General features: G+C 36.3%; 1 protein-coding gene across 10 annotated transcripts in view; it reads left to right on the forward strand.

The window, feature by feature from the left end:
- SIPA1L2 (signal induced proliferation associated 1 like 2) overlaps nucleotides 1–21,974 on the forward strand; it is a 215,484-nt gene that overhangs the window by 140,188 nt on the left and 53,322 nt on the right. For 8 of the 10 annotated variants that reach the window (XM_067535855.1, XM_067535856.1, XM_067535858.1 and 5 more), the window contains 4 exons: nucleotides 1,587–1,664; nucleotides 5,448–5,605; nucleotides 7,152–7,728; nucleotides 9,554–9,828. In XM_067535855.1, the coding sequence (XP_067391956.1) occupies nucleotides 1,587–1,664; nucleotides 5,448–5,605; nucleotides 7,152–7,728; nucleotides 9,554–9,828 (1,088 nt within the window). The remainder of the gene's footprint in view (nucleotides 1–1,586; nucleotides 1,665–5,447; nucleotides 5,606–7,151; nucleotides 7,729–9,553; nucleotides 9,829–21,974) is intronic. The other 2 variants (XM_067535861.1, XM_067535862.1) reach the window with 1 other exon arrangement.

Genomic DNA, 21,974 nt, shown 5'->3' on the forward strand with positions numbered 1-21,974 from the left:
ATATATTGCATAAGAGTCATTTTGCCCAGAGACCAGTGTTACTTCATTCACTGTCAGATTTAACTGTTTTATATTACATTTTACCATATATGTAAATATACATGGCTTTATGCTTAAAAACCACATTGTTTCTATATACTGTATACATTTAAAACAAACAAACTGGAGATCAAAGTGATTAATTGTTATGAAAGACAGTATTTCAAAGATATTGCCAAGATTCAATTTTGTATGTTTATCTGCAAAGACCTCTTTCTCATTAATTAAACACAGATGCAGGATATGTTGGAATAGTAGAATATTTCTGAATATTGATCTTTATGTGAATGGCTTAAAGACCTATGTTAATAGAGACGGTTGTACTGCAATAAGATATAATATGCTGAATGAGCTTGATTTTAAAATGAATATTTTCATTGCTGATCACAGGTGCTGACAGTAAATATGGCCTTACTTGAAGTTTATTTTATTATTGCCATTGTTTGTCTTAAGCTGCCCTCAACTGTGAGCATAGGGAACCTTTTTACCTTGATCCACTAATTTTTCATGATTGTTTGCTGTTTGTCAGCTCCACTGCTACATTGTTCAGCCACCCTCCTACTGTCCATCACGTCTTCTTTTGCTTTCTCTTCATCCTTTTCCCTGACAGCCCCTTCTGTCTCTTCCTTTTTAGATAGATGCTGTTGTTGATCTAATTCCAAAATATTCCAGTTTTAATTCTATTATTTTTCCCTGCAACAAACACTCCCTGGCACAGTGTTTTAGCAAGCACCCCTCAGTCTTTGTACCTCTGATAGTCTCAGATTTTAGCAACAGTATTGCATTGTGATCCATGGCTTTCTTGAGATCAAAATAATGTGGCAGTTTCACAAATTCAAGCAGTATGCAGACCTGAAGACCCACCACATTATTTTGTTTTTATGTGCTGGAATCCAGCAATGTTTGCACAGCATGGACAACTTCATAAGGTGTGATAGCACACTCAAATACCAAGAATTTAGCCAGCCTTAATGTGTAAAGGGATCATTAATAAACAAAAGTTTAATTTTTCACTATTGCTTTTTAGTTACCAAAATATGTATGGAAATGTGCAATATATCTACAGTGGCATCTCTTACAAGTTAGGAAAAGTTCTGATTAGAAAACTAAGCTTTTCCCTTGAGACTCTTAGGAGGCTCAGGACCATAGGTGCAGTTGATCATGTCCCCAGGACAGAGAGGCTTATAAGCCTGGTGGTGGTATATAAACACTGCTTCTCAACTGTACTTGGCTCACTGTATCTGCATACCCAAGTAGGGGGAGGCTAGAGAGCATGGCAACTTTCCTTTTTAAATACCAAAGGCAACCGAGGACCCCAAATCAATTGCTTGTTGCACGAGCATAAGGGGTGTATACTGGCACAAAAGTGACTCTACCCTCTCAACATTGTATCCCACTTTGTATGGTCACTGGCCAAGGTGTCAAGTCATTGTTTTTCAACATCTAGAAACAAGACCTCCTATAAGCAAGCTTTGAGCTTTTGTTAGATTCCAAATACCGGTGAGCCAAAAATAGGCCACACCAGAATTGTCTGTTGCTTCTTCCAGGACTTAACTACGCCCTGCTTGGTCACTGATCAGGACATCCCTCTAGTTTTAGAGCCAGCAGGAGATCCAAAGAGCAAGGTAATTTTCACTTTGGCTGCAACATAGGCTGTGGACCCTCAATTCAGCTGCTCCTTCCCTAGGACAGGGAAGACTACCAGCCTCCTATTATTAGCCTCCCCTTCAAATCATAGTTTAAGGCTTTCCCCTTTAAACTTTCCCCTTACAAAGTCCCTTTCCAGTTCATTCCCTTGCAAGTTTTTCCTTCTCACATTTGCAGTCTGCTTCTGTACATAGTCAGACCTGATTAATCCAAATCAGTTCATAACCATTTTTATCTGGATTTATGTAAACTAAAAATCAGATTAACAAGTTATTTCATTAATACATAAGATTAGTTACTGCTGAACTTTTTGAGAGAACCAGACACATGGACATACTAAACTCAGTTTAACCAGGTCTGATTGAAATATTTGACAATTGTTTTTGTTGTATAGAACAGTAACACACATTGAAATTTAAGCATTTTTGAAGCCACTTTAGATTTATTTTAGAAATGTACTAAAATAAGTCTAAAGATTTCTTTATTTGTGATATCTCTTCACTTTTCACCACTGAATTGCATGAAGAATGATATTTTTCACTCTATCACAAGAACTCCTTGGTTCTCAGTTTGAACAGGTGATTGAATTTCCACAGGAATGGGTAGGTTGTGTATGGCTTTTCATAGCCAATAGATGAGTTATGTTTTAACACGATAGCCCATATTTTCCCTCAAGATTTATGTATCCATCTGAAAATTAGAGTTAAGTGTTATGGTTAAGATATCATATTCAATACAGTAACTAATATCTACTTTTCAATCTAACAGCTTCTGCTTTTCTAACATATTCTCCCTATTGGACTCCCTTTTATGTGTCTCAAGTTCTTATATAAAACTTCTTCACTGGTTTCCTATTGACTGCTGATCATATTTTATTAAGTTCATTTTCATGTTGTACCATAACAATTTAGACTGATACTAGAGTGATGTCAGAGAGTGTCTGGTGTCTTCTTCCTGTAAGTAACACTGTGTGGCCTGTGTAACCTATTAGAATCCCCATTGTGCTCCAGCATTTGGCATGAGAATCTTCATAATATGTCAGAAAGGCAGATGAATAAACTGAGCAGACCTGGAAATGGGAGAGGAAGAGGAAACTGAGGACTCAAAAATGGCTAGGAGGTGAAAGTTGGAAAGAATAGGTTAAGGGGGACAAACTGGAAAAGGGCATGGGACAAAGATTTTAACTTAGCCTGGTTTCCTTCAATTCCTCTTTCATTTTCAGCCCATTATCTTTATTTATGCTTTCCTGGGAAGTGTTTTCACCTCTTTTTTTTTTTTTTTTTTCCATTCAATGATTATTACTTCTCCTGTTCTCTGATCCTACTAGAGCTCTTCCTTCCATGTTTCAGTTCCCCCCAATTTCCTTCTCTCCCCTTTTCTAGTTCTTTGCATTCTGACTCCCTGTGACAGACACATCACTGTGTTTTGCCTTCCCTCACATTGTATTGAACTTCACTGACCACTTGTGCATGGTAGACATTTATAATGGTAGAGTTATATTGATTGTATTTAAAAATTTCAAAGAAGTCACTCAGATCTCAACAAACTTGGTAAGCTTTTAAGAACGTTGACAGCCTTTTAAATTCATGTTAATATTTTTAACCTTTCTAAAGGTTTAAGCACACAAAAATGTCAATCAGTTTACTGATAAAACTCAAGAACCAGCTTCACTGTAAAGGACTACTGTTGCTAATACAGTGCTTCTAGGTTTCAGAAACCCCTTAGACTTGTCTCTTAGAAGATGTGTGTCCCATTCCTGTCTGTGTCCTATGATTATTTGCAGTTTATGCAGCACCTCCCAAAGACATTTTATCACATTTAAAAAGAGAGAATATTCTTAGAGACAAAATAATTACCTTGATAACATACTAAATCCAGTCTTACATGAGTTTGTTTCCTTAACTTCAGTTTAAATACCCCTGTGGTGAGGTATAGAAATAGGCACCAACCGTAACCTAACAAGGAAGAATAATTGGCTAGAACCAACTACAGATCAGTAATAATATGTACACTAATGAGTTGGTACCTGCTATAGCTGTTAATTGGGAGGTCTGAAACAAATTCAGCTGCTCTATGAAGGTTTCAGCCTTGAAGGCAGTGATCACCGCTAACCATGAACTTGTGCTTTATTGTGCCGATCTAAATGCACTTTTCACAAGTAAAACAAATTACATTATTCCTGGCCTTAAATGTAACACAGTATCAAAATACTTTATTATGCATTTCAAACATAGTTTGTGTTCAGTAAATGTACATCTTAAAATTGCTTAAACAATCATTTGTTGTGGCTTCACCCATTTAAGAAATAAGAAATGGTATTTATTAGAACAAAAATTAATATTTGGCAAATCTTTCTAAGTTCTCAGTTTAATCTTTTTTTCTTTACATTGCTACTGATGTTTTAAGTGCATTTGAAGTAGCATATTTTTGTCAATGCTTCAGAATTGCATTTACATCCATTCTTGTTGGCTTTCAGAGTGTACGGTTCTGGCCCTCAGTATCGAGAGGCACAATGTCATAAAGATGACATTTATACATAAACAATAAGATAGCATTGCCTATTTTACATGATAGTTGCAATATTGGCTTTTCACATAACTAACCAAAGACAAGCAATTATTCTAAACAGCAAAATGATCATTTCTTTTTAAAACAGGTTGATAAATAACCCTATCATTGCCCTATATCATGTAGTTGTCGATTAAATTTGTTTTCTTACATTTCTTTCAGTAGTATTTTGGCTCTTTAGTGTTACTTCAACCTTAAGAATCCAAGTCACTAGTCCACAGTGCAAGCTCTGCAGACTTTTGGCTGATAATACATCTTCACCTACAGCATGTGCTGTTGTAGCACTATCTACATAATAGCATCAGCAGCTGTTAAAAAAAAAAAAAAGTTCTTTTAAAAAAATCAAAATCAAACGTTAGAGAGGCACAACTCTTACAATAATATCCATAATTTCATTCTGTAGCCACAAAAGTCTAAATAAATTATTTTTTGAGAATAGAGGCCTTCTCCTCCACTAGACACTTATTTTTCTAATTACATGGCTATTAGATTTTCAGTAACAAAAAAGATTATATTACCTGTAAAATTAATCCCATACTATATCTCTATCAAAAATAAATTGACAACAAAGAATTACTTACCATAATGAGGTTTTTATCAGTAAATTTGCACCTGTAGTACATTGGTATTTGTCTCCACTGCTGCATCACTAACTTTAAGATAGCTAGAATTTTTGTGCTGAGAGTTTACTAGGAAACTTTTTTTAAAAAATGCTTAAGGTCATAATCTAATATAAAATATAAATACAACTTGGGAGAGGAAGGGTTTCCTGAGAAAAGATGAATAATATTGTGTTTCAAATATGAAAACAAGTTTCTTTACTGTAGAAAAGGACAGACAACATACAAATGTTGGAGAGTGATAAATGTCAGATGGTGTAATGCACCTTTCATATTACTACACAAATACATTAATATAGAGGAGATGAAAATTGGCTGGAATAGGAAAAGAGGAATCAAATCAGATACTAGTAAACATGTGAACTTAGCCCAGTTTCTTTCCCATTCCTCTTTCCCATGCATCCCACTTTCCTGCAGTTCAGGTTAGACAGAGAATACTGCATTAGAAGAATGTCTCTCCACTTGCTGAAGTGACTTTCATTTTTAAAATTAAACGGTCAATTTTTTTGCCAATGTGAAGAAAACACATAATTTCGTAACTAACTGTTTTAAATGCATATTTTTTGTGTGTAGCTTCTAAGGAAAAGACACATAGGAAATGATATTGTTACCATTGTCTTCCAAGAGCCCGGAGCACTTCCTTTTACTCCAAAAAATATCCGTTCTCACTTTCAACATGTGTTTGTCATAGTCAAAGTGCATAATCCTTGCACTGAAAATGTGTGCTATAGGTGAGTAGAAACTTATTTGCTATTTTGAGTCCAAAAAGCATCTTTTTCTAGCAACATTATATTTCCTGAAGAAGTTGTGTATGTGTGTTTTCTTAATTTTTGCTGCAGTTCTCTTCAATTTTAGGGGTTTATTTTTAAAAGTCAGCTGCTCTGTTTGTGTCCATACGTAATTGTGGGTACAGCTTTGTAGGCACAATTGAAAATCTGTAGATATTTGTTTCGCTTAATTGTGGGCATATAAAGGGAAGTTGGGTTTTAAAAATAAGACTTGAAAGTATAGTGATGGAAATAATTTGTTTTTTATTATTAACTTTCTTTTTAGGGTAGACTTAAGCCACTTTAGAAGATTATTAATACAAATATAAATCATTGGCAATGTATTTAACTGAATAGCTACCGGGTGTGATCCCAAACGTAACTGGATTTCAATTATGCTTTAAGTGGTCCCTTTATATAGTTTACAGACTACTTTGAGATCCTTTCAGATAAATGTCAGTTGTGCCTGTGATTATATATTAATGAAAACCCTTTTCATTTCAAAGCATCTACCCAAAATCTCACTGCCCTCATTCTAAAATGCGGGTTTCAGGTGTCTTAAAATCCGATCACTTGGGCTAGGGACACTCCCCGCCCAACAAACAAACAAACAAAAAATCCCTGAGCACTCCCATCATAGACCTGTACATGGTACTAGTTCTTTTCTCTCTCTTTCTGCTAGTTTCATGAGCTGGCTCAGGACTGAAATCAGTGTTAAACTGAATATTCTTTAGTTTTAAGGCATTTCCCTTCTCTGTTGCATGTGGCCTCAGACCACTCCATCAGGAGCATGCAACAGAAAATGTGAAGGTTGGAAGTTGGCTTTCTGCAGACTTTTTTTCTTCCTCTAACATTTTTATTCAAGCATGGGAGGATTTGGTCAAATGTGCCAGATATACCCTGTATTTCAAATTCTGCCCTCAATTATATCTGTACTATCCTATCAAAGTCAATGCGATGGTATGGGGGGTAACTGGAGGGGGAGGAATTTGGCCCTCAGGAAGGAGTTGGTTCAGTTTGTCAGAAGTGGAGTAACAGAGTGGAAAAGTAAATATAAAACACATTTTCCTTAAGAAAATTCAATTTTAAAGCTCCTTAAAATTAAGGATCCATCTAAATAATAATACCCCTAGGAAGCATTTTGTATTTATCCTATTGAAAGGAAGAAGAAACAGTCCTTCTTGAAATGTTCCAGCTTGGTAAACCTGGACTTTGTGACTTTTATTAATTCATATAATTAGTCTTAAATAGCTTTGTTTTATAAGACTGTACAGTCAGTTTTGTTTAATCCATTTTGTTTGATCTGTAGATGTATGCAAATATAACAGGTTTTCTATATGTTTCAGATACACAGCCTCCTAATTTCTAAAATTTCATCAGTCTCAATTTGTACACTGAAACTCATTTGTCTCAATGGGTTATATAGGTCATAGCCTTTAATGAGGTTTTGCTGGATCTACTGAATATCAGGATAATAGTTATCCATTTTATTCTTCCTTTTTATTTCTAGTGTTGGAGTTTCAAGATCAAAAGATGTACCTCCATTTGGTCCACCAATCCCCAAAGGAGTAACTTTCCCAAAATCAGCAGTCTTTAGGGACTTCCTTTTAGCCAAAGTTATTAATGCTGAAAATGCAGCTCACAAGTCAGAAAAATTCCGAGCCATGGCCACCAGGACGCGACAAGAATATCTGAAAGATCTGGCAGAAAATTTTGTTACTACAGCTACAGTGGATACTTCAGTGAAGTTCAGTTTTATTACTCTAGGTGCAAAGAAAAAGGAGAAAATGAAACCAAGAAAGGACGCTCATTTATTTAGTGTTGGAGCAATTATGTGGAATGTCATAGCACGAGACTTTGGCCAGTCTGCAGACATTGAATGTCTCCTTGGAGTCTCCAATGAATTTATCATGTTGATTGAAAAGGAATCCAAAAACGTTGTGTTTAACTGCTCCTGCAGAGATGTCATTGGATGGACATCAGGATTAATGAGTATCAAAATCTTTTATGAAAGAGGTGAATGTGTTCTTCTGTCTGCAATTGATAATTGTTCTGATGACATCAGAGAAGTTGTTCAAAGACTAGAAGTAAGTCCAATTTTTAAGTTGATCTACCAAAGTTTTTATTCAGAAGTAATCATGTCTATTATTCTTTGTGAAAGAATTCAAAATTTCTTATATTTAGACTTGTATTTCATTTTCCAACTTTAAAGAGTTTTACAAACATTATTCCTCACAACACCGTGTGGAATAGATAAGCATTATCATCCTTCTTTTATGGGTGATTAATCTGCTACAGATAATTTAATTGACTTGTCCAAGGCTACATATGGTTTTAGTCTCAAAGCCAGGATTAAAATTTGAGTTTTTGGTTCCCAGCCCTGTGGTCTAGGAGTCAGAGTACACCCTTCAATAAAAATATCGTAATTTAAAAAAATTAAAGAATACCCTTTTGAATGTAAACCGGGAAAAACCTCTAAATAAAGTGTAGAATATACTGCTTATTTTGCATGGATGAACTGGAGATCTGAGTTTCCATCTTGAGTGAATGGAGGAAAATGAAGACAGTTATATCAGTTAACACTATAAGAGCTGATACAATCTCAGTCAAGACAGTCGGAGTTCAGGCATTCTGTGTGCCCAATGTCAAAAATGTTTTGACCTATAGCTATTACAAATGTGTACTAATGGACTGATAGGGGCCACATGGTATAAAATATTGATATATCACTGCTCTCATTCCAGTTTGACTTTGACCTTGAGCCTTAAATTATATGAGTTTAGTGACATCGGCCTTTTTTATATTAAATTGAGGCTTCCATGGGGGGGGTGATCACTAGACCTACATTTGTGGAGATTAATAGTGCTGAAGTACAAGCTATGATTTGGCCAGCATTAAACTGATGTATAAAATAAAGGCCTGATGGTAAACGTTCATGACTGTTGAGGATGCTTAGAATACCTGTCGTGTGTGACTGCAGCCTCTACTTGAGGAAGTCACATTGCATCACTGTGGTGCACTGTGCTATTTGCACCTCTGTCTTTGGAACTGCAGGACGGTGTAGACAAGTCCTTAAAAACAGTTATCAGCAAGTTAAATTGAATAACCCTCAAGTACTTCATATGGATGTTCTATTGAACTGTGCCGTCCCTCTTTTTCTCAACTCCCATACTGTTTACAAAGGATTAGTCCCTATATTGAGTAGTTTAAAACAAAACTTTTTTGTTTTAAAAGCTCGCTTCTCTCCTCTCCTCTTGTTTCCTTTCTCGCATTTTTCTTCCCCCTCCTCCTCCCCGCCCCTTTTTTACTGTACGAATATTTCTGTTTAAAAATTAATTTGAAAGCTGAATTTTTAGAGAGATAAGGAGTCCAGTATTCCCTACCTCTGCAACACTAACATAGGTGGTAAATGTTGACTTTTAATGGAGAACGTTCTAAACACCCAGACACCCTTTACCTTTAGTTAGTTAGATTTATTAAAATCTGCACACTGAAGTTCATTGTCCTGAAGAGAGAACCCATCACACACCTGCAGTCAATCAGCCAACAAAGAATGAAGTAATTGACAGGTTTTCATTTTGCTTGCCTTGTTTTGAAACTAAGACAGCTGCTAAGCATTCAGTTAAATGTAAATGTCTTTGCGTTGAAAAGAAGTAAAAATTTGACATAGGACAACTGGTTGCTCCAGGGAAGTCAAATTTTAGGACTCTGAAGATCTTCATGTATTTTGCTCTATGCGGAACCCTCTAATCAACCATAAATAACAAAATGATTGTTAGTCACCTATTAGTATATTAAGGGTACTGCACATGAAATCAAACATAGCTTTATGCTATCAGAAAACAGATCCTTCATTTTTTCAAAAAAACAAGTCCACAAAGACAATAGCATAACAATCTGATACTCCTTTAGATAGTCACCAGAGGATGTGAAACAACGGAAATGACCCTGCGGAGGAACGGGTTGGGCCAGCTTGGATTCCACGTTAACTTCGAAGGGATAGTAGCAGATGTGGAGCCATTTGGTTTTGCATGGAAAGCAGGCCTAAGGCAAGGGAGCCGTCTAGTTGAGATCTGTAAAGTGGCTGTGGCAACCTTGACTCATGAACAAATGATTGACCTTTTACGCACGTCGGTGACAGTAAAGGTGGTGATTATTCAGCCACATGAGGATGGATCACCGAGAAGGTAATGAGCAGTAGTCCTAAATGTGACACTTGCAACTGTCTTTTCTTTACTGATGTTTATTATTTGGCTTTTTTTTAACAAGTGCTGTCTTTGGTAAAGGCCCTTAGGAAATGGATATTGTGTGTCATATTTGGTGATAATGGGATTGTGGCAATCAAAGTAATTCAGGAAAAAAAGAGCTATTACCATGTAATAAAAGATAAAATGTGATCCTGTAAGCAATTTAATGGGAAATTGACTTCATAAAACTTGAAAGGATAAGAAATAAACTAAAGTGCAGCATGACTGAACTATTTTTAAAATTGATTGTGGCTTCTCTTCCTCAGGAGACAGTTTTATTATATTTTAATATTAGTTTTGCAAATTGGGAATCTTTGCCTGAAAAATATACTCTTATTTCCTTTGAGGTTTCTTTGACTTCTGACTATTAAGATAAGAGATCTTTATTTTAATCTGTGATTTTCACAAAACAGAGAAATATTGGATGCGAGATGTGTATGGGATCGTGCCACAGCCTCTTTCCCATTCTCTGTAAATATCTGCTCTAAGTCATTCACATTAACTGTTGAATCATATCAGTCAAATCATTAGCTAAAACTAAAATCTTGTTGTAACATGAAATAAATGGGTGCATGCTTGGGAAAAAAGCATAATAAAAGATGACTGTATCATTCTTTCTCTGGGTGGGGAGCAGTGTCTGCCAGTGCCTCTTTTTGATTTGGGTGCTGTTCTTGGCCAGAAGAGTTTTGCCTTCCTGTCACCGCTTGAATAAAAGTACATCAGCTGACAATTTAGATTCCAAACTTCACAGAAATCTGATCTTACTTCACTCATTCTTTACCTACGCACCATGAGTTTGGTTAACGAGTCTGAATTAGAAGTATGCTTCAGTAAATTGAATTACCTGCTTGTCTCCTACTTAAATCTTCTGTTTTTCTTTCTTTTTTCTGAAAATCATCCATAAAATTTTACATTGCAATACAACGTGGATTTATTGGCAGCTGTGCACAAATGCTGGTGTGTGTGTTCTCCAAGCAATTATTGTCTGGATAAATGACACAAAAGTTCCTTTACCTGCATCTCCAAGTGTTGGGATCTGTGTCTGTATGTCTGAGAGAGAGAGAGAGTGCGAGACATCCCAGTTTTCCCCACTTGCATATAATTTGCAATTAAGTCTCTGCTTAGCTCAGCTTTTCTCTCCATCTGCTTCTGAATATGAATTTTCACTGTCTTGTGTAGTGCACATTCCAAGCTGTTTACAAAGTATGAGCCTAATGAGCTGATCTATTATATTTAAGATAAAATGTATATTTTTATAGTGCTTGGTAAATCATGTATTGTGTATGAGCAATTTTTATATCATTTGATACATTTTTTCAGTTAAAATTATGAAGTCAAAATTCAGTATAATACACTAAAAGATGCATGGTACCTGCTCTATCTATAAGTTAGAGTTCTAGCTGAGTACTACTGAACTGGAAAGAAAACTTCAAAGCATCTCTTGGGGAACCGAAATGTACATCCTTTACATCTTTCAGAACTGGGTACTTAAAAATAAATTGAAGATTACTTTTAAATTTACAACCTAGCTGTAAAACGTGTAAAGCATCAGTGCTTTATTAAAGTAAAAACATATACAATCAAAATTGAAATTACAAAAGAAATGGGAATCTTCATTCCTGCCTTTTCAGTTCATTGGGCCCAGTTCTGATCCAACTGAAATGAAAGTCCCAGGATTTTTAACAGTGTAACTAGTGATTTTGGGAGCAATTTGAGGGATCTGGTGTTCAGAAATTGCTGAGTACCCACTCTTTCCCAAATTGATAATTGAAAAGAATAGACAGACAAGACATGGGGAAAGTAACACAAAGGTTGCACCAGCAGTTACAGTAGTGAGCAGTTCTTCATCTGCAGCCAGCAGTTTAGGTGCCTACCCCCTTTGCTATATGATAAATTTAAATGCAATAGTTCAGGAGTACTCAGCTCATTATCTCCCTTAAGCATCGTCTAATATGGTGTGATCTTAAGAATCTCCCTGGAGACCAAGGGCGTTTACATGCACACATCTTGGATGATTTCCAGGAATCTTGGGTGGAAACCTGGAGACAACCTCCAGTGGCAAATCCCTAATAAATGCTCCCTGTGCTAGAGTTCCACGATAAGCTAGTCCTTGCTTCAGGGAGCATAGATGAAGGTTTACTCTAAGTGCTCTTCGAAATAATATACAATCAGTTTGCCATTACCCCCACCCCCTATCTTGCTCTTTCCCCTCCCTCCCCACCTGATGGATAGTGAATAAGATTCTTTAATTTTGTCTACCTCTAGTCAGCTAGGCCATGTCTTCTTCTCTTTATCCTTCAGCCTCCTTGAAAAAAGGCAAGCTGTCACTATTCAAGGCAGTTAAAAACAAAACAAAACAAAAAAACCTTTCTCCAGTTTTTCCTAATCTCTCTTAAAATAAGTGGAAATGAGAGGAATGCTTTCCCCAAGGATTTTTCTCAAGGCCATGAGTGTACTAGCTTCAGGGCTGCCATCCTCATTTCCTTTTGTTTCTTGTGTGATACCCACAGCCTCAGGCACAACAGTAGCTATGTAAAGAACTGCTATGGGCCAGTATCGTTTCAGGCATACATGCAAACCAAGGCAAAGCCTCTTCTGACAATTAATGCTTTTTGGGAGACTGTGGATGTGAAAAGTCCTTACACAGGCCAATTAATGAGCATTATACATTAACCAGAGTAATGCAGCATGCTTGCTTAACCTCCTCTTTGGTTGACCCCACTTACAGTATGTCTACATTTGAGTTGGGAGGTGAGATTCCTAGCTCATATAGACATACCTGTGCTAGCTCCAGAAGAGCTAGAGTGGGTATGTCTGCACAAGCTGGAAATCACACCTCCCAGCTCAAATATATATGTAGCCCATGATAGCATACTCATCCATTCCATTAGAAGCCAGTGTCTCTCCCAAAGGTACCTGGGCTCACATGATTGAGGAAATTGTCTTTATGAACTAACTGCAGCCCTGTTGAGCCCTACCACTTAGGCTGTCTATATTTGGAGAGCATGCATGGAAGTGGAATCTCAGATAATGTAGAGTAATTCCAGGTCGCCTAGGAGTCATTATGAAGCAACTGAATATTTTTTGTCAGCAATCATGACTCAATTAATGACACGGTGCTAGATTTTCTGGATGTTCTTTAAAAGTGTTTGGCAATGATAGTGGGGTACCTTTTAGCTTAGACAGTGAGCAGATGACTTTTCATAGATCATTTTCTTTAAGGAGTTTTTCATTGTTTGGGAATTGCCTGGACACTTTTGCACATACCATGTGATTAGACCTATTTGCAATGTCCCAACTACTCCTGAGTTCCAGGTGGTTTATTTAAAATTATTCATAGTTTCCAAAAACTCAATAGGCACAAGACTGGTGCTGGAAATAAAGTGGCTGAACCAGTTTGTAGGGTGTCAGAAGTTCAGGATGGAAACCATGTATTAATCTCTTCTAGAACTATTCCCTGAAGACTTTCTGGAATTAATCTGCAAGAAAGATGCATATCTACAAAGCCTGATTCCTGCATTTCAGGATGGTTCAGACCTACTTCCAGTACCTGATCATTTCAATTGTTTTGACTGCTGCCCCAAGGATATTCCTGGTATAATAGTGGCAGTAATTATCCTGAAGGGAAGATATTTGTCATATCTTGTTTAGAGTTGTAGCTCATCAGAACATGGTCATCTTGTTTCAGCAATCTCCTTTTGTGATGACAAAGTCAAAAGCCAATTTTGGTGTCTGGATATAGTGATGAAAGTGTTTTAAATCTCATTTCCTTTCAGTAGAAGTCATTGGTGGGGGCAGGAACCAGTCAGATTCAACAAAAATTTCTATCCCTGGAATGAATCATTCATCAGATCAGGCTGTAGGAGCCTCTTCTGCTCACTCCTGGAGCTGTTTGTGAGTTGGTCTTAGCTACACCTCAGGAACTTCCAGAAGATCTTTTTGAATTTAGGAGTGTAGTTATTTGAACTAGATGAGAAACAGGCCCCCCAAAATATGTAAAGATAACAGCAAACAAAATATGTTCCAAGTGGATCCAGTTCATGTGTAGTTGACAACAGATTCCATTATCTTGCCTTGGGCAGCCTGTACAAGCCACTAGTGTGGAGCTGTCTCTGATGTACTCAACTGAGCACAAGTTAAGAGAGGTACACTTTCCTCACTGTGGGAAATGTCTTTTATTGCCAAGCCTTTCTCGGAACTAACGTTGTGGCATCAGTAGCTTACGTACCAGCAAGGGGCACTGAAAATGCATCTCCCGTCAAGAGGAGTTTCTTTCCATTGTGGGACATAATCAAACCTTTGCTTTATTCAGGCTTACATGTCCTGGGGTAGGATGGTGGAGAAACAGGGAGATGCTTCACACACATTTTTTGCATTATTTCATTTAACCTTCTATTGTGTCCTGTAATTTTGCGCACTCATTTAAAAAAAACAAAAAACCCTACCAGAAGGAAAAAACAGGAAAAAATGTTTTCTTCCAATGCATGATACTTCATGAAATAAAGTTCTTGTATATGTATCGGGGTGAGTATTAATCATTGCACTGCAGAAGTAATGAGTTTGCCTTGGACTTGTGACTGCCCTATTTTTATCTTCTTGTACTTTGTTCTCATTTCTCATGAAAGCACTGTAGTTTAAATTACATTTTATGAATGTGTAATTAAATACAAAGAAAACCAGAGGTTTTGAATTCTACCATTAAATGTAACTTAAATTTATCTCAGATTAACTATCAATAAACTTGATATCCATTAACTGTTACATTTCTACTAGAATCAGAGTTCAATTAAAAATTTTGCTCTGAATGAGAAGAATACACATCTAATCTTAACTAAGAAAAATGCATTTGTTTCATAGAACAACTACCTAGCATTTTATTAAAGCTTCTTTTCCAGTTATTGAGATATTCAGCTGATTCTTCCCCAGCTTGAAAAGGAAGCAGTTTTCACTTACAACTGCTGCGTTTTAGGAATAAAGAGCAATAAGGACGTCCTCTTTGTGGGGGGTTGGAGGATGCTTATTAGCACGGGCCTCATGTTGGGATCAGATTCTGGAGTGAGTTTACACATATTGAATATGAGTGCCATGTAGTGGTTTGAGAATTATACTCTTCAAATGAAAACAAGAGTTTAAAGTGTGCAATGGTGTTTCCAAAGTCCCCGTGGGAAAACATGAATAGAAGTTATGAAAGATTTAATCAAGACCTTAACTGTTTTAATTTGTTTTTAAATAGAGTTGATAGCTTATCTGAGACATAGCCTTCAGTCTCCCCCCTTTATATTTTTTTAATTACACCTTATAAGTCTGAATACATCTGGTATATTAACACTGAATCACTAACTGAGTTTTTATTTTTAATACAAGATCATTTGCAACATAATTCTTCCCAGCACAAAGAGAGATGACTTGGAATCTTGCAAACATTTAAAGATGGTTGTTGTATGGGTGAGGAGGGGGGAATCATCAAATGCAACATATCAGACTCAAACTGTCAACGTACTCCCGCAATAATGTTTTCCATCTTTTCTTATTATGTCCCCATTCCTACTAGTAGAACATTGCATGTTGTGTCATGTCGTCATTGTCCCCCGTTGTCGTGTTGTCCCGTCCCTACCCCCCCTCCCCCACACACACACACACTTGTGCTCCACTTGAGAGCAGGAGTCTGCCTGTAAAATCAATCACAGGATCAGAGCCTAAATTTGCTAGTTTGCAAAAGTAAAACTTGTTATCGACTGTAATTGACAGAACACTTACAATCTTGTTCACTTCAGCTATTAAGTCATAATGCACAAATTGGGATATCACAAATATTTGCATGGCAACACACAGGAGAAGCTGCTTTTTAAAACATAAACACCTCTGGTTCCAGTAGAGTGTAAGAACATGCTAGACAATACATTAGTTTTTATATAAATATTCATATTTCAAGTTTGCTTCAATAGAAGTCTGTCTTTAAGAAGATTTTGTGCCTTGCTTCTCTGCTGTTGTCAGTGTGCCTAATGTTGTCATAGCAATTCTAAGAACTATGCATGCTTTGTCAAACAGTAAAATAATTAACTGAATTCTAACTTGCATTACTTGACATTATCACAATAGTGCTTAAAGATGATACCACCTGCTTTAATCAGCCAAGCCAAATCAATGGTTCTTCCTAGTGCTAAGTCCCTTTTAAACTGTGAACTTCCATGACTACTATAAAATGGTGTCTTAAAAGCTGAGAACAAACAAATTCAAAACAAATAAACTGCATTCAGATGGACCAGGAACAGAATAATATAATAAGAGCAGCGACTATGCCAGAAAGATTTAATCAGCAGTAGTTTCCAGTGACTGCTCTGTGGACTAGTTAACAGGTTGGAGTGACTTTGGGGATTTATAGCTGCTGCTGCTGTACTCAGCTGCAGCCAATTTTGAAATATTTGTTTTAGAGTTTTGTTTGATCTAACCCTGCTGAAACTCTTACAAGGCTAGTTTTTTTTTTTTCCTTTAAGAATTTTTCTAAAGCTCTCTGCCAATTAATTTAAGAATTGTGTAATGATTTTCTCTATTTTTTATAGTTGTGATGTCAGTCTGTGAGTTCCTGAGATTTATGTTCAGGGAGAAAATTCCTTTTAAAATCAGTCCTTTAGGCTACTAAGAACTTGTAATCTCATACTGGTGGCCATTGTGCTTGACTGACTACACTGAAGGTTAAAACAGAAAAATGTGAAACTCTGAAACGTTAACTGACCGTTTTGTTTGTACAAATTGAACTTGAAAGTACCAACACTTAATATAGTTTTAATTATGGCCAATGCTACAAGACTGAAATGCTTGAAAATATGAGACTTGTAATCTGAGAGTACTAGACTTTTCAGAGGCAACAGAAGGAACAAACCCTAAGGAAATGTAAGACCATAAAGATGGCCAAACTGGTTCAGACCAACAGTCCCTCTCCCCAAGTATCCTATCTTCTGACAGTGGCCGATGCTAGATGCTTCAGATAGAATGAACAAAGAACATGACAATATCTTATGATCCATGTCCTGTCATCCAGTCGTGGCTTTTTGGCAGTTAGAGTTTTAGGAACACCCAGAGCATGGGGTTGTGTCTTTGACCATCTTGACTAATAGCCATTGATGGACCGATCTTCCATGAACTTAGCTAAATTCTAATTCCTTATGTTTATTTTAAACCTGCTGCCTATTAATTTAATTGGGTGACTCCTGGTTCTTGTGTTATGTGAAAGGGTAAATAACACTTCTTTATTCACTTTCTCCACACCATTCATAACTGCTTTGTTTCAAATGTTAAAGCTGCTTTATTTTGAAGCCAATTTTTTTCTTTTTGGATATTTCTTCATTGAAATGAATATGCAAGGAGTATCACATAGAATACAGTTAGATCAAGCAGGAATTTGATTTTTATAAAGTTATGTATTACAGTGAAAGAAATAGCTTATGCTATTATACCTAACTAAGGTTTCCACATTTTTTTCAAAAGCTCTGTTACCTATTTCTGTAAACCAGAGGAAGAAATATATAAGTTTCTAATTTGGACTAGTTTCTCTTTTCACTTGCACTGCCCTATCATGTAACTAACTAACTTCTTGATATGTCTGAATTCTGGGAGGGAGAATTATGTAATTTGAATGAAAACTTTTTGTTGTTGTTCTGTATCTTGCAACTTGGAATTTTGCTCAATTTGAAGTGTCCATTGTTACATTTTGAAAGAGTGTTATGTGCTATTACTGGTATTACAACATAACATGTTATTTTCCTTGTTTTAACAACCATGCTTAAAAGAATTAACACATTACTTCCTTTGGAAATGAGCCTTTATTTCAAAGGATCTATTTTTTTTCAGTAGATAAATACAATATGCTTATACGGTGAAATGATTACTAAAAGCAAATGACCCGTACTGAAACTTCTTACAGCTGCAAATAGCTTGTGAGTTGCTGAAGGTATGGTATGTAGTAATGCATTAGAGACCTAGTTTGTTTAATGAACAGCATCCCTAGCAGTCATATTATTACTTCTACAGTTGGTTCTTGCTAAATGAAACACACTTGGCTCATCCTTTTTGATGAAGCAATAATGTGAAGATCGAGAAAGTGTGTGTGGGGTTGGGATGGTTGTTCTGTTATATTACCACCCATATAATGAAGCTTATAAATGACTGTCTTACTCTGTATTAAAAATCAGTCTGTGTTCAACTTCAGTATCTGTGTTTAGCATGGTTAGTAGGCATTTTATAGTGGGGGAAGAGAAGAGAGAAGTCTGATAATTTGCTTTTTGTTTCTTTGTATTCTGTAAGTCTGTGACTAAATAGTTGATTATCCCACTATCACGCAGGAGCGTTTTAGCTGTAGTTTCTAGTAATGCACATGGAGTTACTTCTGCTTGCTTCAGTGGAAAAAGTCTTGTGTGATAAATTTTCAAAGTGCTTCATGGTAATTTAGTGCGGGGAAAATCTCCATTATATAAAGATTTATGAACTTCTGGTTTTTGCTAAGTCCCTGGCTTGTGTATTCCTTGGTAACTTTCTGTAGCATTATGAAATTATCTGTCTTGGTAATGAGAGTATCCAGGGTCAGGAGAAAAGTGTTTTACCTTGCGCAGCCAACCTGTATCACAGTCAGCTTAGAATTCACTTTGCACAAATGTTTCTCTCTGCTGTACTTCGAATGTTTGTTAGCAGCTGTAATGATTTTTCTATATTCTTTAAATAGCTTACAAAATCCTTTACAAAAGATTGCTTCTATTGATTTGTTTTCTCTTCAAAATTAACACTCTGTTTGGGCTATTACTTTGACTAGAAGTGCTAATAGTATGTAGGTTTGGAATGCAACCCCACACACCATCAGTGAAAATCCCTAAAAATTAAATTTGATATGTCCTTTCTTTCCAAAAGAAGCCTACTTTCATATTGACTTTGAGATTTGACATTGTTCTAAGCCTTAGTTACCAAACATATCCAAAGTGCTGATCAAATCTTAAAGAAAAACTCAAGATAATTCAAACTTCTAGGGGGCGGAGAGGAATATAAGAATGGCTATAGTGCACCAGAGCACTGGTTCATCTAACCCAGTATCCTGTCTTCCAACAGGGTGGATTGATTTAAATCATGATTTAAACCACCAAGAGAAAATCATTGTTTTAAATCAAGTTTCCCACCAATACGTCTTCACATATTTCTTAAACAATGGTGTAAATCTGATCACTAAAACATGTTAATTTACAACTCAGTACAGCATTTTACAAGATCTAGGAGGGTATACATTGTGTAATTTTTTGGACAACTTGATTTTTATTCATTTAGGAAATAGTACATAATATTCATTACCTGTGTCAAGCTGCAGATGCAGCAGCAGTACATTAGGAATGGTAAGAACTAAATCACACACAGAAACACAATAGCACTTACATTTTATTAAACTAAATCTTAAATGTTATATAAATATTTCACATTTGCAATTGCAGCAGTCTCCTGAGTTGCCAGCTGATGGCTGTCCTTTAAAAAATTTTTTTAAAAAAGAGTTTATTTTATTAACTCTAACAGACAAGTCATCACAACACTAAACGTATGCTGTCCTTAAAACTTCTACAACTAGCTCTCATCTTCCCCACTCCCATTGTCATTTTTATTCATAGACTGAAACAGAAATACGAGTTTTTGTGCTTTTTCAACTCCCAGTTGATTTATTAGCTTTGAGTGAATAATACCAAATGATGAAAATATTCTCTCTGTGCCTGCAGAAGAAGCTACTGCTGTGAAAAGTTGGCTTAGCAACTGAAGGAACTCTGTTTCAAGGTGCCTGGCTAATGATTTCCACCAGTTCAGGGCAGTGACTTTGTTCAAAACATCATCAGTAAACACGTATGGTTCCACTCCAGCCCTGAAATTTATTATGACTGGCATAACTGAGGAGTGATTTTGAGATGCCCATGCCATGGCAGCAGCATCTTCTTCGGAAGTTAGGCATCTACCTTTATATCTGGGATCGAGAATGTTCGCAAAAAAATGAGGTGGAGTTAGTGTTTGATCCATTTGCTTCTTTATTGCCTGCAGTTTAATTTCTGGTACGGTATTTCTTTCTTCAATGTCTCTTGAAGTGCCTTCTAAATTTCGACAGCATCAGCAATGCAGCAATAATTTTTCTGAAGTTTGTTTAACGCTGTGGATATAGGCTTCAGTATACTGAACATATCCTCTACATTCCTCTTTAATCCTGCTCTCTTCAGTGAAGCTGAAGCAAAATAGTTGTTACGGAAGTATTTTGCAACTTCAACAACATTTTCTTTTATTCCTGGAAAAGATGTACTTAAGTCTTTGGCTAAAAGATGCTTTAACTGGGCACCGCAGCCATATGTTGTTAAGGAGCATCCTTCAATTTCTTCTTCTAAGTATCTTCTCATTGCCATGTTTGCAGCATTGTCTGTGACAAAACTGCACACATGACAGTTGAATTTTTTATTCACAGTTTATTACAGCTTTCACTGCCAGTTTTTTTAAATATTCTGTTGTGTGGACATTTCCCGATGTATTTATTGTTTCTGAAAGATATGCAACCCTATCTTCTGTTGTCACACAGGCACATATTACTGGATCATTGTGAACATTGGCTCCACCCATCAAGGCTTAAACTGGCAAATTGCCTCTCAATATTTCTTGCACACTGTTCAAGTTCCTTCTCATACACTGTATCTGGCAACCTTCCACAATGTGTGCTCTACCAGGTGGAGTGTAGCCTGGTCGTAAGGACTCAACCATGTCAATTAAGTGTTTGTTGTTAACAATGCGAAAAGGAGAATTTGTGGCATAAATGGACCGAGCAATCTTTTCATCTATGAGACTGTATGAGACGTTTATGAGACTGTAAGTGTAGGTTTAGCATGTTTGTGATGAGATTTAATTGTAACTGTTATTGTTTAAACAAGAGAGAAATTTAGTATTTTATTGATTTTTTTTTTTTTTTTTAAATAAAAAAAACCTGATTTTTAAAATTAAAAAAAAAAATCATTGATTTTTATCCACCCTGCTATTCATAGCGATTCTATGGTACAGTTTGGTTCATTTAAGATTTGTACTTCATTTACTCTACACTTTCTTTCACATGTAGTGTTATTCCCCCATCAGTACGACCTATTCTATCCTTCAGATATATTTTGTACTCTGGTATAACTGTGTCCCATTGATTATCCTCATTCCATCAAATTTCTGTGATGCCTATTATATCAATATCCTCATTTAATATGAGGCACTCAAGTTCACCCATCTTAGTATTTAGACTTCTAACATTTGTATATAAGCACATAAAAAATTGTCACTTTTTAGTCGTCTGCCATTGCAGACAATTACTGTCTGTGATGTAATTGAATGGGACTCTTTTTCATTTGACTGTTTCTCATCAGATTTTAGCCATATTTTATCATCTTCCATTCTCTCCTCACTAAGATATAGAGAATCTCCATTTATAGGTCCTCTCCTTAGGGATGCTTCTGTCTGAATCACGTGCTCCTCAGCACGTCAGCCTTCCTCTTCCCCCAACCCTTAGTTTAAAAACTGCTCTACAACTTTTTAATTTTACGTGCCAGCAATCTGTTTCCATTTTGGTTTCGGTGGAGTTTTGGTTTTTTGTCAAGACATCTAATAGGGAGTTAAGCCATTGATTTGGCTGATGCACAGTTTCACTCTTGCCTCCTTGTTCTGTTTTACTTGTTTGCTTTTCCAGCCACATTCTTCATCTTCCTTTGTAAAATTGGGTTCATAAACATTTTCCACCTTAGTGAGAGAGTATGCCCACAAAAATGTTTAAAGGAACATATGGAGGCAGTCACATGCTGGATGGAACTTGCAGAACGGTTGGAAAAGGGTCACACACTTGACAAAGGTATGCAAACCTATCAGGCGCAGAGAGACATGTGGAGCAATATTTTGCCTTGTTCCTTGGATATTATGCTGTACTTAGGTGAGAGGTATATTTAGCTTTGAGAGGTTCAGATGAGAAATTGTAATCCTCGTAATGGTAGGTTTCTGGGTTTACTTGAATTGCTTGCTAGATAGTGTGTTGAGAGATCATGTGGAAGCTATTAAAGCTA

This window comes from Emydura macquarii, unplaced genomic scaffold, assembly GCF_026122565.2.
Source record: "Emydura macquarii macquarii isolate MOO-44397 ecotype Brisbane River unplaced genomic scaffold, CSIRO-AGI_Emac_v2 contig_3517, whole genome shotgun sequence".
NCBI lineage: Eukaryota > Metazoa > Chordata > Testudines > Chelidae > Emydura > Emydura macquarii.